Source organism: Salvelinus fontinalis, chromosome 25 (genome assembly GCF_029448725.1).
Source record: "Salvelinus fontinalis isolate EN_2023a chromosome 25, ASM2944872v1, whole genome shotgun sequence".
Classification (NCBI taxonomy): Eukaryota; Metazoa; Chordata; class Actinopteri; order Salmoniformes; family Salmonidae; genus Salvelinus; species Salvelinus fontinalis.
This window is the reverse complement of record NC_074689.1, coordinates 28,835,199-28,850,892: the sequence shown is the minus strand read 5'-3', so window position 1 is coordinate 28,850,892 and position 15,694 is coordinate 28,835,199. Positions and strand designations below refer to the sequence as shown.

Below are 15,694 nucleotides of genomic sequence, written 5' to 3'. Positions count from 1 at the left end.
ACAATATTTTTTACAGTGCGGGTTTATTCTGGTTTTCTTTCAAATCAAATTCAAGAAAGAAAATCATTTTTGAAAAATGTCACTTGTAGTCTAGTTGGAATTGACTGAATTGAAATGGAATTGACCCCGTGAGTAGCCTAACCCATCCTATATACAGTACTTTAATAAATGATATATTATGCTTATTCTGGCATTGTGCAATAGGCTATAATAAATTACATTAGGCCTAGTGAAAAGGCAAAAACTAGGCTTACTTGTCAAATGGGGGGGGGGGGGGGGGCTAGCGTAAACAGGACAAGGGTGCGATGCGCGCGTCCTTCAGAACCCATATTCTAACCAACTAGGCACAATTGCGGCAAACGGAATTGATAGAAACGGCGTAATTTTTTTTATTGGAGGTTTGAAAATACCATTGGGATGAGAATAGCTTATGGTTTATGTCGTGAGAATGGTGTGATACTTTGCGGCACACGGCATTGAGCACCGCGGGGTGATTCGCCTCCTCTGTGGGTCTCTATCAATATGTTCTCAGTTTGTGTCCTCTTGGTCCGCCTCCAGGCAGAGCGCGTACAACCCTCATCGAAGCAGCTACAGCCGCGCATGGTCGCCAATCTGTCTCGTTTATGGGTCACAGCATCATTTTAGGCAGCCTTCACCGGAGGATAGCCAACATTTGGACAAAGCAGTCCCTTACAGGATTTCAAAGAACATTTTACCGGGTATTCTTTCAAAGAATTATTCTCCTTTTCCTTATTTAGGCCAACGTTTCCTTGCCAACTGGATATTTTGTCTTTCTTGAAACCCCTATGGCCAGTCTTTATCAATGAAATGATACGTCTGCTGTGCGGTCCTGCGCGTCATCGGACACCTGGCTGGTTTTACAGGGCGTGGTGTTCATGTAAGTATTTCATTTATCTTAATGTGGATTTATAAAATGTGTATAGAAAAATGATTTATCAATATGTGGCATGTTTTACGGGTACATGGCAGGTCGTCCCGATTCACATTGTGGTGGGTGCAGAACGTCATGTGACGCAATTAATCCCTGAACGGCAGATGGATGGAATAGGTATTTTTATTATTGAGCACTGGCATAATATTTGTCGCAGCGTTTGCCCCATCAATTGGTGAGCATCACAGTCATCGATAACCTGCTTGTGTACCAGCTTGCTATACGTCAGTCTTGCTAATGATCCTTATTAGTAACATGTACAAAAATAATACAATACGGTTTATGATAATAGCCTAATAATTATTATTAGTGTTATTACATAACATTCATGAACTCTTTTGTTAATCATATTTGAGTTTATCATATAAAATGCATATATGATTTGCCTACATTTTGGCACGCTTCATTTTAATGAATGCAAATGCGTGCCTGTTATAATTGAACTCTGATCTGATGACTATGCACAACAAAATATAGCTCATGGGTTTCTCCATGAAGTCAGCAATACCCGCCGGTGTCTGTGTATGTCATTGAAATGGTCAGCCCTTATGCATGTCCCAAACCTGGGCACTGTTGGAATATTTTTTTAATTTTTAAAGGGATTTTTCCTTCCTCCCTTTTCCATGGAATATCTACTGATCTGACATGATTTGATCTGTAACAGATACCGTGCTTGATTTGGGCAGGAGCTCAACGGAACTGAGTACCCACACCTCAACATTTCTACTGCTTGAGCTCCTGCATTATAGAATATTAGCTCAAAAGTCTTGTGGAGCTCCTGCACCTTAATATAACCAGTGCAGGCACCCAAAATGAGTACCTGAACCTACTTCAGTCCAAGTCAGCACTGAATAGATATGAGGTGGAAACACTACTTTCTCCTATCTATACTGAACAAAAATATAAACTCAACATGTAAAGTGTTGGTCCCATGCTTAATGAGCTGAAATAAAATATCACAGAAACTTTCCATATGCACAAAAAGCTTATTTCTCTCAAATGTTGTGCACAAATTTGTTTACATCCCTGTTAGTGAGCATTTATCATTTGCCAAGATAATCCATCCACCTGACAGATGTGGCATTTCACGTTGCAGATTAAACAGCATTAGTTACACAGGTGCACCTTGTGCTGGGGTGCACTTGTGTAAGGCCACTCTAAAATGTGCAGTTTTGTCACACAACACAATGCCACAGATGTCTCAAGCCTTAAGGGAGCATGCAATTGGCATGCTGACTGCAGGAATGACCAACAGAGCTGTTGCCAGATAATTTTAATGTTAGTTTCTCTACCATAAGCCTCCAACGTCGTTTTAGAGAATTTGGCAGTATGTCCAACCGACCTCACATCCGCAGAGAACGTGTAACCACGCCAGCCCAGGACCTCCACATCTGGCTGACGAAACTGAGGAGTATTTCTGTCTGTAATAAAGCACTTTTGTGGGGAAAAACTAATTCTGATTGGCTGGGCCTGGCTCCCCAGTGGGTGGGCTGGCCCAACCATGGCTGCGCCCCTGCCAAGTCATATGAAATCCATAAATTAGGGCCTAATTTATTTATTTAAAATGACTGATTTCTTTATATGAACTGTAACTCAGTAAAATCGTTGAAATTGTTGCATCTTACGTTTTTTTTTTGCTTAGCTTATAGGCCTACTCTAAGGAAGACAGGAGAAAGGATGCATGCGATTAATTTTCAAACGGGATCCTGGGATTTGTGCACTGGTGGACCAGTTATGCTAAACCTCTCTGTCTTTCTAGGCTAGACACTACAGGAGACACAGATCAGGTGTTGTACTGGAGAGACACGTGTGCCGGCTAGACGCCACTAACAGCAATGTGCTGTACAGCAATCAAGACTGTTTCCTAAGCAGGTGTAAACAATAGTAGTTATCCAAAACAGATATATAGAGAGTGTGAACTTGACAAAAAAAAATGACTCACTTGCAAGCGGGCCTGAGCTCTGAGACTACGGAGAAAGCTCGGCTGGAGCTCAACGAGAACCCCGACAGCCTCCACGCAGATATACAGCAGGTGCGCGACATGATCGTGACGCGCCCCGACATCGGCTTCCTGCGAACGGACGACGACTTCATCCTGAGGTTTCTGCGGGCGCGCAAGTTTAACCAGGCAGAGACCTTCCGGCTCCTGGCCCAGTACTTTCAATTCCGCCAGCAGAACCTGGACATGTTCCAGAGCTTCAAGGTGGACGACCCGGGAATCAAACGGGCGCTGATGGATGGCTTCCCAGGAGTCTTAGAAACACCGGATCAGCACGGCCGGAAGATACTCATCCTTTTCGCCTCCAACTGGGATCAAGGCAGGTCAGTGTACAGATATTTTAGTAAGCACATTTGTCTCAATAAAATGGCTTCAGTGATGTCTCACTGAAATGGCTTCAGTGATCTAATTGTTTCATTAATCAAATAAGCAATTGTGCTCTAGCTACTGATTGATACTGATTTGATAGAATACTTTGGAACATTTAGTTTGGAACAAAATAGCAAAACTCACTTGCCCAGAAACTTTACTCCAGCCCTTGTCTGGACAATGTCAATGATCAGACACATTAGAACAGAGCAAGAACAAAAATAATAGAATTATTGTAATAGTCTTGATACAGCACAGGGCTGCATTGTTCTGGATTTTATCCCAATCAGATGTTTCTTTCTCTCTCTGTGAAGGAACTCTTTCACAGACATCCTCCGAGCCATCCTCCTCTCCCTGGAGGTTCTCATAGAGAACCCAGAACTCCAGATCAACGGCTTCATCTTGATTATCGACTGGAGTAACTTCTCCTTCAAGCAGGCTTCCAAGCTCACGCCCAACATCCTCAAACAGGCCATCGAAGGCCTGCAGGTAGGCCTAACCAGGGTTGTGTTCAGTAGGCATGAAACGGAACAAAACAGTCTGAAACAGAGTGAAACAGGGAGGTACTACAGAATCTGATCTTGTCCAATAAGAAACACTTATTTTCATGTTACTACGGTGTGCCCTAATGAACATGACCCAGCACTGACTGGATTGAATCGGCCCAAAGCAGATAGATGTTGTAGCTAGGTAATAAGCATGAAGTTGAATATACAGTAGTCATGGTTGTATAGTACAGTTGGATTGTACTGTACAGCTATTATGTAGACATTTTCTTGAGGTAAATTGTGCTGACTGGTTAGCTGTAGAGAGAAAAGGTGGAAAGTGATGAGTATCATCAGCACATTCCCACTGGGCGCTCACTGGTAGAACCAATGTTTTTTCCACATAATTTCAATTAAATTACATTGAACCACGTGGAATATATGTTGAATTGATGTCTGTGCCCAGTGGGTTGTGTCCTGATCATATAGGGTGGCAGGTAGCCTAGCGGTTAGATCGTTGGGCCAGTAAATCTAAGATTACTGATTCAAAAACCAGGGCTGACAAGGTGAAAAACCTGTCGATGTGCCTTTGAACAAGGCCCTAATTTGCACAGTTCACTGTACATATCTGGTGTAACAATTTTTGTTACTGTACTGAATGTTGAAATTAAGATGGATTGTATGGTTTTAGTCTAATCTACAGCCACATGTCTCTATGCTCTGGTTTGATTATTCAACCCAAGTCTATTCCACTAGATGTTTTGACCAATGTATTATGTGGAGCCATCGCACCCTATATGGCCGACTCTACAGTTAACTTTTTTATTGCATCATTTCAGGGTTCTTTATCAGTTCTAAGAACAGAGACAGATAGACGGCGTATCCTGCCTTGCAGTGTAGTCTATATGTAGACTACACTATATGACTACCAGTAACTAAAGATTTCTATACAATATGATGATGATGATCCTCACATTAGGCCTACATACCGATGGGATGTCCTGTTGCTAAGTAACAAGGTGAAGCACAGCGGTTAGTGTATGCCCTGATTTTAAATACTATGATAATCAGACAGTGAATGCTGTGGACACATTATATGTGCAGATCAACAAGAAGACAGTGGATATATCAGGGAATATATTAATTTGAAGTTAACTACAAATAGATGGTTAGCCCAAAAGTGTTGTGAAAACACCAAACGCTTATGGCTTATGACGGAATTATTTAGCAATGGCCATGATACGTCTGAGACGTACAACCAATCCGGTAGCAGTATTCCGCTTTACATCAAACTCTATTTATTTTTAAAAAACGCTTTCATAGAATGAAATCCTATGAGATGCATGATTGAATGACCCAGCAGCCTTGTATTTACAGTTGAAGTCGGAAGTTTACATACACTTACTCCACACATTTCTTGTTGACAAACTATAGTTTTGGCAAGTTGGTTAGGTCATCTACTTTGTGCATGACACAAGTCATTTTTCCAACAACTGTTTACAGACAAATTATTTCACTTATAATTCACTGTATCACAATTCCAGTGGGTCAGAAGTTTACATATAATAAGTTGACTGTGCCTTTAAACAGCTTGGAAAATTCCAGAACTGACGCCATGGCTTTAGAAGCTTCTGATAGGCTAATTGATTAATTTGAGTCAATTGGAGGTATACCTGTGGATGTATTTCAAGGCCTACCTTCAAACTCAGTGCCTCTTTGCTTGACATCATGGGAAAAGCAATAGAAATCAGACAAGACTTCAGAAAAAAAATTGCAGACCTCCACAAGTCTGGTTCATCCTTGGGAGCAATTTCCAACAATAGTACGCAAGTATAAACACCATGGGACCACGCAGCCGTCATACCGCTCAGGAAGGAGATGCGTTCTGTCTCCTAGAGATGAACGTACTTTGGTGCGAAAAGTGCAAATCAATCCCAGATCAACAGCAAAGGACCTTGTGAAGATGCTGGAGGAAACAGGTACAAAAGTATCTATATCCACAGTAAAACGAGTCCTATATCGACATAACCTGAAAGGCCGCTCAGCAAGGAAGAAGCCACTGTTTCAAAACCGCCACTGCACATGGGGACAAAGATTGTACTTTTTGGAGAAATGTCTTCTGGTCTGATGAAACAAAAATAGAACTGTTTGACCATAATGACCATCGTTATGTTTGGAGGAAAAAGGGGGAGGCTTGCAAGCCGAAGAATCCCATCCCAACCGTGAAGCACATGGGTGGCAGCATCATGTTGTGGGGGTTCTTTGCTGCAGGAGGGACTGGTGCACTTCACAAAATAGATGGCATCATGAGGTAGGAAAATGATGTGGATATATTGAAGCAACATCTCAAGACATCAGTCAGGAAGTTAAAGCTTGGTCACAAATGGATCTTCCAAATGGACAATGACGCCAAGCATATTTCCAAAGTTGTGCCAAAATGGCTTAAGGACAACAAAGTCAATGTATTGGAGTGGCCATCAAAGCCCTGACCTCAATCCTATAGAACATTTGTGGGCAGAACTGAAAAAGTGTGTGCGAGCAAGGAGGCCTACAAACCTGACTCAGTTACACCAGCTCTGTCAGAAGGAATGGGACAAAATTCACCCAACTTATTGTGGGAAGCTTGTGGAAGGCTGCCCAAAACGTTTGACCTAAGTTAAACAATTTAAAGGCAATGCTACCAAATACTAATTGAGTGTATGTAAACTTCTGACCCACTGGGAATGTAATAAAATAAATAAAAGCTGAAATAAATCACTCTACTATTATTCTGACATTTCACATTCTTAAAATAAAGTGGTGATCCTAACTGACCTAAGGCAGAGAATTTTTACTAGGGTTAAATGTCAGGAATTGTGAAAAACTGAGTTTAAATGTATTTGGCTAAGGTGTATGTAAACTTCCAACTTCAACTGTACATGGTTTTGTCATGGGGACTGCATTGTTGGTCTTACACTGCAATCATTAAAGGTGTCAATTGCAAGGGTGAAAGGGACATGTCCAAACAATGTGCTGTTGCAGTACTGCACACTGTAGATGGCTAGCACAGTTTCAAACAGCAAGGAAAATCCTCATAATCAACAATCAATATATTTAAGCAACAAGGCATGAGAACCTGGGGATTATTGTGTGAAGGAGCAGCCTTTAGGAGTGTGTATTCATAATAATATTCAGTTTCGGGGGCTATTACTTTTATAAATGGTTGCCAACATATATTTAAAAAAAATTAACAACATGATTTCATTAAATGTTATTTTAATGAGTAAATGTTTTTTATTTCATCCTTCCAGCATACAATATAGTCTGGGCAAAAGCCAGTCGTTTAATTCTGATATTCTGAAGTTGCTCGCCAAACAGGTTGTCCCTTCTTTCGTTCTAAGCAATGCGCTTGGCCTGCTCCCCCCAGTCCATTTTGCTGCAGGCTACTGTACTGTCAAAAACCTTTTCAATAAAAATGGAATGCCATTTCATTTAGCTATAATAGTAGAGAAGAAAGAGGAACTGGGTTAGCCTACCATTTCATTATTTTTTTAATGCTATTGAATTTCTAAAGTCTCTATTGCAACTAAAATAAAAGAGAGTGAGCAGAGTTTATGAAAGAATATTTAGTAAAACATATATAGCAGTATTTGAGTATCTCAACCTATTTTCCCCTCCCTGCTTCACTACAGGACAGCTTCCCTGCTCGCTTCGGTGGGATCCATTTTGTAAATCAGCCCTGGTACATCCACGCCATGTACACCATCATCAAGCCTTTCCTCAAGGACAAGACAAGGAAAAGGGTAATTGCCTTTTCACTGCTTGGTCACTTTCTCTAACCCCTACCCCTCCCTTTTTTTCTATCCATTCCGTTATAACTGCCTCAGTTGCAGTCCTATTGAATGTTCTGGTAGAGGTAGAACACGAAGCCAGATAGAGAGATGTCGTTAAATGCCTTTGCTAGTTGAATAAAATGAAAGGTGACACAAAGGGGATGTATAATTTAGTACTTCATCCTTTCCTCGGGGTAGTGCAGGTTAGATCAATGGAAAAGCTAAAAGCTATTTTGTAATACAGCTTCCTTCAAAGAGTTTAATTATTTTTGGGAGGGGTGTATGATTACACTGGTTAAAAAGGGGAAGTAAGAGAACAAGAATTGTGTATAGTTATGAAATGTATTGGCCAGGGCTCCCATAAAATGAGAACCCCTGGATAAATAAAGAAAACATTCTTCCCAACAGATTTTCCTCCATGGGAACAATCTCAACAGTTTACACCAGTTAATTCTACCCGATTGTCTGCCGTCCGAGTTCGGTGGCACGCTGCCACCGTATGACATGGGCATCTGGGCGCGGACCCTCTTAGGGCCCAATTACAACGACGAGACGGAGTACACACTCACCTACGACGCCCTCCACGTCAAAGACAACTATGGTGGTGGAGACAAGGAATGTGCCGACAAACTTCTGAAAAGGTGAGCTACAAAAAAAGGTGGCAAAATTGAAGTAATTTTCAAGCGGGAAAATATCCATGGGAATATATAGGATGTGGGAATTTAATGGAATGCTTAGATGATTCCCCTCCTTTGCAACCCTAGCTACAGTATAGCAGTGCAGAAAGCTAACAAAAAGCTTAACAAAGTTAGAGAACACAAACGATCAATCCAGAGCGGTCATTCTTCTTCGTTAGTATAGACATGCCGATTGTTTGAAGTCTGTCAGGGCAATTACGCAGTCCAAAGACTTTCAGATAATGACCGCTATGGGGCTGATCACTGACTAGTGTATGGCCTAAGAATTACCCGTTTCAGTACGTGGTCATTACACTTGCGATTTTCCGACTGCTGTCTCCTAAACAACTCACTCACTCAAAGACCCACTGCAGTTTGCCATTAATTCTCGCCCCCCAGCTAAAAAAAAGACTCCTCTCTGAAAGAAAGGTTACACCCGAGCTATGTATAGAGTAGTGGAAGCTGCTGAGGGGAGGACGGCTCATAATAATGACTGGAACGGAGCCAGTGGAATGGCATCAAACACATGGAAACCATATTTGATGTATTTGATACCATTCCACCGATTCCGCTCCAGCCATTACCACGAGCCCGTTCTCCCCAATTACGGTGCCACCAACCTCCTGAGGTGTAGAGGTACTGTATATGGCTCTGGGTAACATTTCTTTTAGGTTCAGAGCTATTGGACATCGTGCCCTTTTACAAGCTAAAGGCTTATCTATAAGACTGAGCATGAATTAATACAGTATACAGTACTGTAGATGGATGCTCTGTCCTAAAGCAATGGGAAAACAGAACATCTTTGAGAGACGAGAGAGATATCTAAAAAGCATGCAGACTCTCTCCCATCTGCAATCAACAGAAAGCCATGTAAGATCAGGTCTCGGGAGAGTGGGCTCCTTGGAATTGGTTTAATTAAAAAAGCACGAGACCCTCTTCCTGACCCCAGCTAGTGTCTGCTCCAATCCCAGGGATCCCCAGTCTCATTCGCTTGCCACGATAACACGGGATGACATCTGGAGGGGACGGGGCGTAGATGGGAGGTTGGTGCAGCGAGCATGAACCAGCTCCCGTTCATCATGTTGATTGAATAGATTAGGGTTCACACTATATGACCAAGCTGCAAAGTCAAAATTGACTATATTTTGAAAATGTATTAGCACTGAAATTAGCTTTTAGTTCTTAATTTAATGGTTAGGGTGAGGCACATGGTTAGGGGTATGGTTGAGTTTAGGCTTTCTTTTCAAATCTGATTTGTTTGGAGAAGCTGTCATACGACCGGCTTTGTAGCTTGGCCCAATAGTGACAACCGTTGATGAGGGATACTGGAAATGCTTGCCTGTTATTGGTCATCGTTGTCATTAGTGCATCCTGTTATCATAGTAGTCATGAGACATGAGATGGCATGAGCCCATGGATGCAACGATCAGATGGATAAAACAGATTATTGAATCTTGGGTCGTTTGTGGGTTGGTTGAATATGCTTAATGTTCTATGATTAGATCAAGGAGGGCTTGTTAGCCTTTGATTGCCTCTGTTTTGCTCCAGTGTCGACTAAGTAGGCCATGTTGCCTGTAGTCCTACAAGGCTGTGCAGCAGAAGGGCCTGACAGATGTAAAATGTAAGAGAGAGTAAGGCTGCTAATGACCAGTGAAGGACATCCTCCCAGAAACAAGATGGCAGAATAAACTCACCTCACTGATTGTACTGACTAGTAGAATTTTGCTACGATTTGCTTTGCAAAGCTCCAGATGTAGAGACCCTGCTATATAATCCATTATAAACTGGGTGGTTCGAGCCCTGAATGCTGATTGGCTGAACTCTGTGGTATATCAGACCGTATACCGCCGGTATGACAAATCATTTATTTTTACTGCTCTAATTACATTGGTAACCAGTTTATAATAGCAATAGGGCACTCCGCATTGCGTCATGTGTAAGAACAGCCCTTAGCTGTGGTATATTAGCCATATACCACACCCCTTCTGGCCTTATTGCTTAAGTTGAATAGGTTGACCGATGCATATACACTGAGTATAGAAACATTAGGAACACCTGCTCTTTCCTTGAAATATACTGACCAGGTGAATCCAGGTGAAAGCTATGATCCCTTATTGATGTCACTTGTTAAATCCACTTCAATCAGCGTAGATGAAGGAGAGGAGATAGGGGCGGATCCTTAAGAGGTTCACCTTTTTTTTATTTAAATTTTTCACCTAAAATGACATACACAAATCTACAGCCTCCCGGGTGGTGCAGTGGTCTAGGGCACTGCATCGCAGTGCTAGCTGTGCCACCAGAGTCTCTGGGTTCGCGCCCAGGCTCTGTTGCAGCCGGCCGCAACCCGGGAGGTCCGTGGGGCGACGCACAATTAGCATAGCGTCGTCCGGGTTAGGGAGGGTTTGGCTGGTAGGGATATCCTTGTCTCAGTATGTAAAATGTAATAAAATGTATGCACTCTACTGTAAGTTGCTCTGGATAAGAGCGTCTGCTAAATGACTAAAATTTAACTGCCTGTTGCTCAGGCCCTGAAGCAAGGATATGCATATTCTTGGTACCATTTGAAAGGAAACACTTTATGGAAATGTGAAAGGAATGTAGGAGAATAACACAATAGATGTGGTAAAAGATAAGACAAAACCAACCGTTCTTTTGAATTTTTTTGTACCATCTTTGAAATGCAAGAGAAAGGCCATAATGTATTATTCCAGCCCAGGTGCAATTTAGATTCTGGCCACTAGATGGCAGCAGTGTTTGTGCAACGTTTTAGACTGAATAGAAATGGAAAGATTCATTAGATCAAACTTTTGTCTCAAGACTTCCCAAATGTACCTAATTTGTTTATTAATAACTTTTCATGTTAAAAAATTGTGCACTCTCCTCAAACAATAGCATGGTATTCCTTCACTGTAATAGCTACTGTAAATTGGACAGTGCAGTTTAACAAGAATTTAAGCTTTCTGCCAATAGGTGTCTGATATGTCTGTGTCCTGGGCAATGTTCTTGTTACTTACAACCTCATGCTAATCACATTAGCCTACGTTAGCTCAACCTTCCCGTGGAAGGGACACCGATCCCAAAGAAGTTGAAGGATTTTTAAGCCTTGAGACAATTGAGACATGGATTGTGTGCCATTCAGAGGGCGAATGGGCGAGACAAAAGATGTAAGTGCCTTTGAACGGGGTATGGTAGTAGGTGCCAGGCGCACCAGTTTGAGTGTGTCAAGAAATGTAACATTGCTGGGTTTCACACTCAATAGTTTCCCGTGTGTATCAAGAATGGTCCACCACCCAAAAGACATCCAGCCAACTTGACACAACTGTGGGAATCATTGGAGTCAACATGGACAAGCATTCCTATGGAAGCTTTCGACACCTTGTAGAGTCCATGCCCCGACAAATGTAGGGATATTCTGAGGACAAATAGGGTGTACATAATCCGTGAAGCTCTATGTATGTTTTATAAAAGATTATGGAGAGGCTTTATTAAGCCTTATAAGCTATACTTCTACATTGAGATATAACGTGAATTGGGACCTTTCACTGACATATAAGCGTTTCATTTTGAGAGTCGCATTCAACTATATATTTGAGGCAAAATTGAAAACATTCTATTAAATACTTTATTTATCATCATGTTAAATCTGATAGATATTAAACAAAGCTAATTTTGGAATATCTCAGTACTCTCAATGCGACAGGACAGGAGACAGAAGGACATGTGTGCCACTGTTTGTCTTTCTGTCCTTCCTTCCTTCCCTTAGCAGAGAGAGTTCTGGGTAGGCTCCATTTCCACCGGCTGGTGATTTTAATCAGTGGGCTTACAAGGGGAGATGAGAGGAGAGCTAAGCTCCCACACTGGTGTTAAACAGCACGGAGTAGGGATTTAGACTTAGCCCCATCGGTTTTCCCCCATAGCTGGGTCGTTAAGGTCATCTTTAATGGACCAGTCATAACCTAGCATGTTATAAGTACTTCCTGGTAGCTAAAGGAGACAAGAACAGAGGCTTTGTGATGACGCATGAAAATGAGAGTAGAGAAGAGCACAGGGAGGAGTGTTTATGGACGAGGGGTATTACATCATGCATTTTACCATTGGCAGTGTGCTACTTTCCTAATCTGGATTTCCCCCCAAAATGGTTGGTTTTCAGTTTGTGTTCAGACATAAGGGGGGGGGGGGGGGGGGGGCGGTGATCCATTCTTAGTCTTACAATGTATTATAACCACATAATGCATCCTACCAACAGATACAGTATGTCTACAGTTCTCTCTTTGATCTCCATTACCCTAGCCCCTGCTGGACTTTCTCCATTATACTGAGTATAGTAGCCCACCTGTGTCTTACAGGAAATGACCATCTCTTACTGTTGTTTATCTCAGGTCCCAGTCAGCCGTGGAGCCGGGTACCCTACGACAAGCAGACAGGGATAACACGGCACAGCCGCTCCTGGCTCTGGACTGATCTCTCCTGTCCGTACATACTGGAGCCAAACACCTCTCATTAGGATTCCAACCCCACTGACTCCAAAACCTAAATCTGAACTTTGAGAAAGTCAAAAACTGACTCGAAACCCTTGTTCACGTGGAGCTGCTGTACTGAAAACCTCTCATCTCTTGACTCTGAGCCAGTGGCAGTTTCAGTTCAGGACCTTCAAAAGCTGTGCCATCCACTTTCACGGGCAAACCTGTCCGTCACCAGCCATCCAAATCAATGCTGATAGGAGTAGAATGATTAAACGAATGTCAGTGTTACCAGTACAACTAGGAGGGACCGACTGACCGAGTTAAATGTCAACGTGTCTCGAGAACAAAATGCCAAACTGTATCTTACTGTTTTAGGGGATGTCGTTTCTATGAAAGTCAATATATTTCAAGATTGTATATTTATCAGGGCAACTGCACTATCAGTGTGACCTCCATCGAACTGCAATGTATTTAAGTAATCTTTAAAAGAATGTATAGAAAAAGCATTTTTAGTCGTGTGCTAATTACGTGTGTGAATGTTCAGGTTGTCATTGAAAATCCCACAAAGGAATAGAATTTCAAATGAGAGGAATCAGCGTTACAATATACAAACTAAGCTACCTATGTATTTAATGCAACTACACAACATTCTGATCACTTGACACCATTTTGACCAAATTGTTTAATTTACTGAAAAAAAGCTTTACAATTATTCAATGCAGCTGATTACAACACACAAAATACAATTGAAAGAAACATGACTTACTTGGCAGGCCAGTTACAACAGTTGGAACAGCTCAGTGATTTCAACACCATAGAAGTATTAACTTCATATCTAAGATGAGTGATAGCAATTCATAACAGAGGACCATAAAAGGTGAAATCTCAAACGATGTGGCTTTGTGAAGGTGCTGGATTTGTTACTCTTGTAACTAAGGGAATCATTTGAAGCATGGAGGAGGTAGCTTGAATGTGTCATTGTCACAACACAAACTGATAACCACAAATACCCCAAGACACGAATGTCCATGACCATGTTAATCCAATGAGCCTAAGGTTTTGACACCATCCCATTGGATTATGTGTTCACATGCTCCTCTGAAGTAGGGGTAAAATTATGTTACCCAAATTTCCCCCACATATTTCTCGTTTGGGACCTCAAACTCGTAGTTGTGACGAGTCCCTGGGATTGCCAAGAATTTGTCAGTCCCGAGTTTCTAATAGCACATGAACGCTGCATAATACCACCGGTCTGATTTGGACATGATATATATGTTTTATTGTCACATACACCGGAGAGGTGCATTTCATTGCTACAGTGAAGCTGACTACCAATGTCCATAGAGAATGATTAAATAACATATCTAGAAGAACATGCTTTGGCATTTTTCTTTTGAATATCAACAGCATTGGTCAGGCAAAGCCCCTCTAATCAGCTCTGCTATACATGGAATGGACCAGACCTGGGTCTAATACTTTCAAGTATAGCCTATGCTTGATTTAGCCTGTGGTTCTTCTTTTAGGGACTATTCCATTGTACATGGTAAACTAAATTAAGCGCAGCGGAAGTACTGGGAAGTATTTGACCAAGGTATGGAATGCCGTGTGACAAGTCTTGCATACATTCAACATGCTCCTGCCGAAGTTTTAAACAGGGAAATTGTAATTTTATAAAACATAAAATGTTTATGTATCTGACAAATACATGCCTTCAGTCACATGTTCATATTCGACACATTTAAGAATGTAAATACACACATTGTAAGATTTGAAATGACAAAGACAAGCCTGTTGAGTAGAATGTGTGCGCTCCTAGGTCAAGGCGCAGTTGAAAATAGTGTATATTGTTAGCGTACAAAAATAAGATGTATCAGTCAAGGTTCTTGGCAATATTAATTCTGCAATAAAAACATTCTTGGCATTGTGATTTCCTATTCATTGATCCAAAGAGACATGCGAAAATCCTACAAGTGAAATGGAATGTCCTAATAAGCAGTGTGTCTGTATTGCAATTTTCCCCCCCAAAATACAGTAAGAGGCAGGTTACTTTATAAAGTAATGGAAATTACAGGACATATATTCACAAATCACGTTAGAGAAACAGATTTAGGTTCCCACTTTTCAGCTAGCAGAAGTTTAGCTAGCTTAGCAACATCTTAAAAAGGGATAGTTTTCTGTATTTTAACCCATATCATTTACTTATCTCTAAAGTAATCAAATACATTTTCTTGAGGTAAGAAATGAATTAAGATCGGGGTAAACACCTGAAAAACTATCCCTTTTAAGTATCAGTAAGTGTCCAACAGTAACGTCAATAACTGCAATAATACAGCTTTGCGCGTTTACCATATGTTAGGTATGTTTCAGACATATAGCACTTTGGTTCCCTAATGAAAAACAAGAATGCACTTGCGACAAATTTACAACACAACCTACATGATATTCAACCCACACCTTACCGTTCTTAAAAAAATTCACATTTATGCCTAAAAACCTACTTGGCGAGTACCACAGTTAGCAGTCAGTGTTCCCAAGGGCTGTTGTAAGGCTTTTTCCAATCTGAGAGGGCCTTTAGTAACTCTTCAAGATGGAGCCAAAATGGCACCATGGACTGAGCAGAGGCAAGTGTCACAATTGTCCCGTTTGACCTAAAATGGCTGGCTGTGGGGTCAATACTTGTGAGGGAATGGGTTGACAGATACCTTGGACCTGTCAGTCAGTCTGTCGGACAATCTAAATGGGGGAAAGAGTCTGCCGTTGGTACTGGGTGAGCTCAGGGTGCCACACGTCCACGATGAAGATGAGCCGGTAACTGTCGGCGTCCTGCCACACCTCATGCTCAAAGGAATCATCAAAGATGAGCACTTTCCCCTCCTCCCAAGCCCTGGAAGAGAACAAAAAACAAACCATAGCCTTTCTGTTAATGAAGCCACATGG

At 41.6% G+C, this 15,694-nt stretch overlaps 2 protein-coding genes across 9 annotated transcripts in view; one reads left to right on the top strand and one right to left on the bottom strand.

Moving 5' to 3' along the window:
* The first annotated feature begins 306 nt into the window (after positions 1 to 306).
* On the top strand, positions 307 to 14,678 carry LOC129823072 (clavesin-1-like). Of its 3 annotated transcripts, none has more exons than XM_055881800.1 (7): positions 307 to 898; positions 991 to 1,069; positions 2,712 to 3,274; positions 3,635 to 3,809; positions 7,477 to 7,587; positions 8,026 to 8,258; positions 12,674 to 14,678. In XM_055881800.1, the coding sequence occupies exons 3-7, from the start codon at positions 2,886 to 2,888 to the stop codon at positions 12,753 to 12,755; spliced, it is 990 nt and encodes a 329-aa protein (XP_055737775.1). In that variant the 5' UTR covers positions 307 to 898; positions 991 to 1,069; positions 2,712 to 2,885; the 3' UTR covers positions 12,756 to 14,678. The 3 variants fall into 3 exon arrangements, with proteins under 3 accessions (XP_055737775.1, XP_055737774.1, XP_055737773.1); XM_055881799.1 differs by having other exon boundaries at positions 991 to 1,127; XM_055881798.1 differs by lacking the exon at positions 991 to 1,069.
* The window catches only part of LOC129823071 (aspartyl/asparaginyl beta-hydroxylase-like), a 46,744-nt gene continuing 44,474 nt past the window's right edge, over positions 13,425 to 15,694 (bottom strand). For all 6 annotated transcript variants that reach the window (XM_055881792.1, XM_055881793.1, XM_055881797.1 and 3 more), the window contains one exon: positions 13,425 to 15,641. In XM_055881792.1, the coding sequence (XP_055737767.1) occupies positions 15,491 to 15,641 (151 nt within the window). In that variant the 3' untranslated portion in view covers positions 13,425 to 15,490. The remainder of the gene's footprint in view (positions 15,642 to 15,694) is intronic.

What these genes read in the sequence shown, in the direction of transcription:
- LOC129823072 (XM_055881798.1), top strand. Translation starts at nt 2,886, where the DNA reads ATGACTCACTTGCAAGCGGGCCTGAGCTCTGAGACTACGGAGAAAGCT. An exon ending in AGGCCATCGAAGGCCTGCAG is followed by an intron (nt 3,810 to 7,476) that starts GTAGGCCTAACC and finishes GCTTCACTACAG; the next exon opens with GACAGCTTCCCTGCTCGCTT. An exon ending in GCCGACAAACTTCTGAAAAG is followed by an intron (nt 8,259 to 12,673) that starts GTGAGCTACAAA and finishes TGTTTATCTCAG; the next exon opens with GTCCCAGTCAGCCGTGGAGC.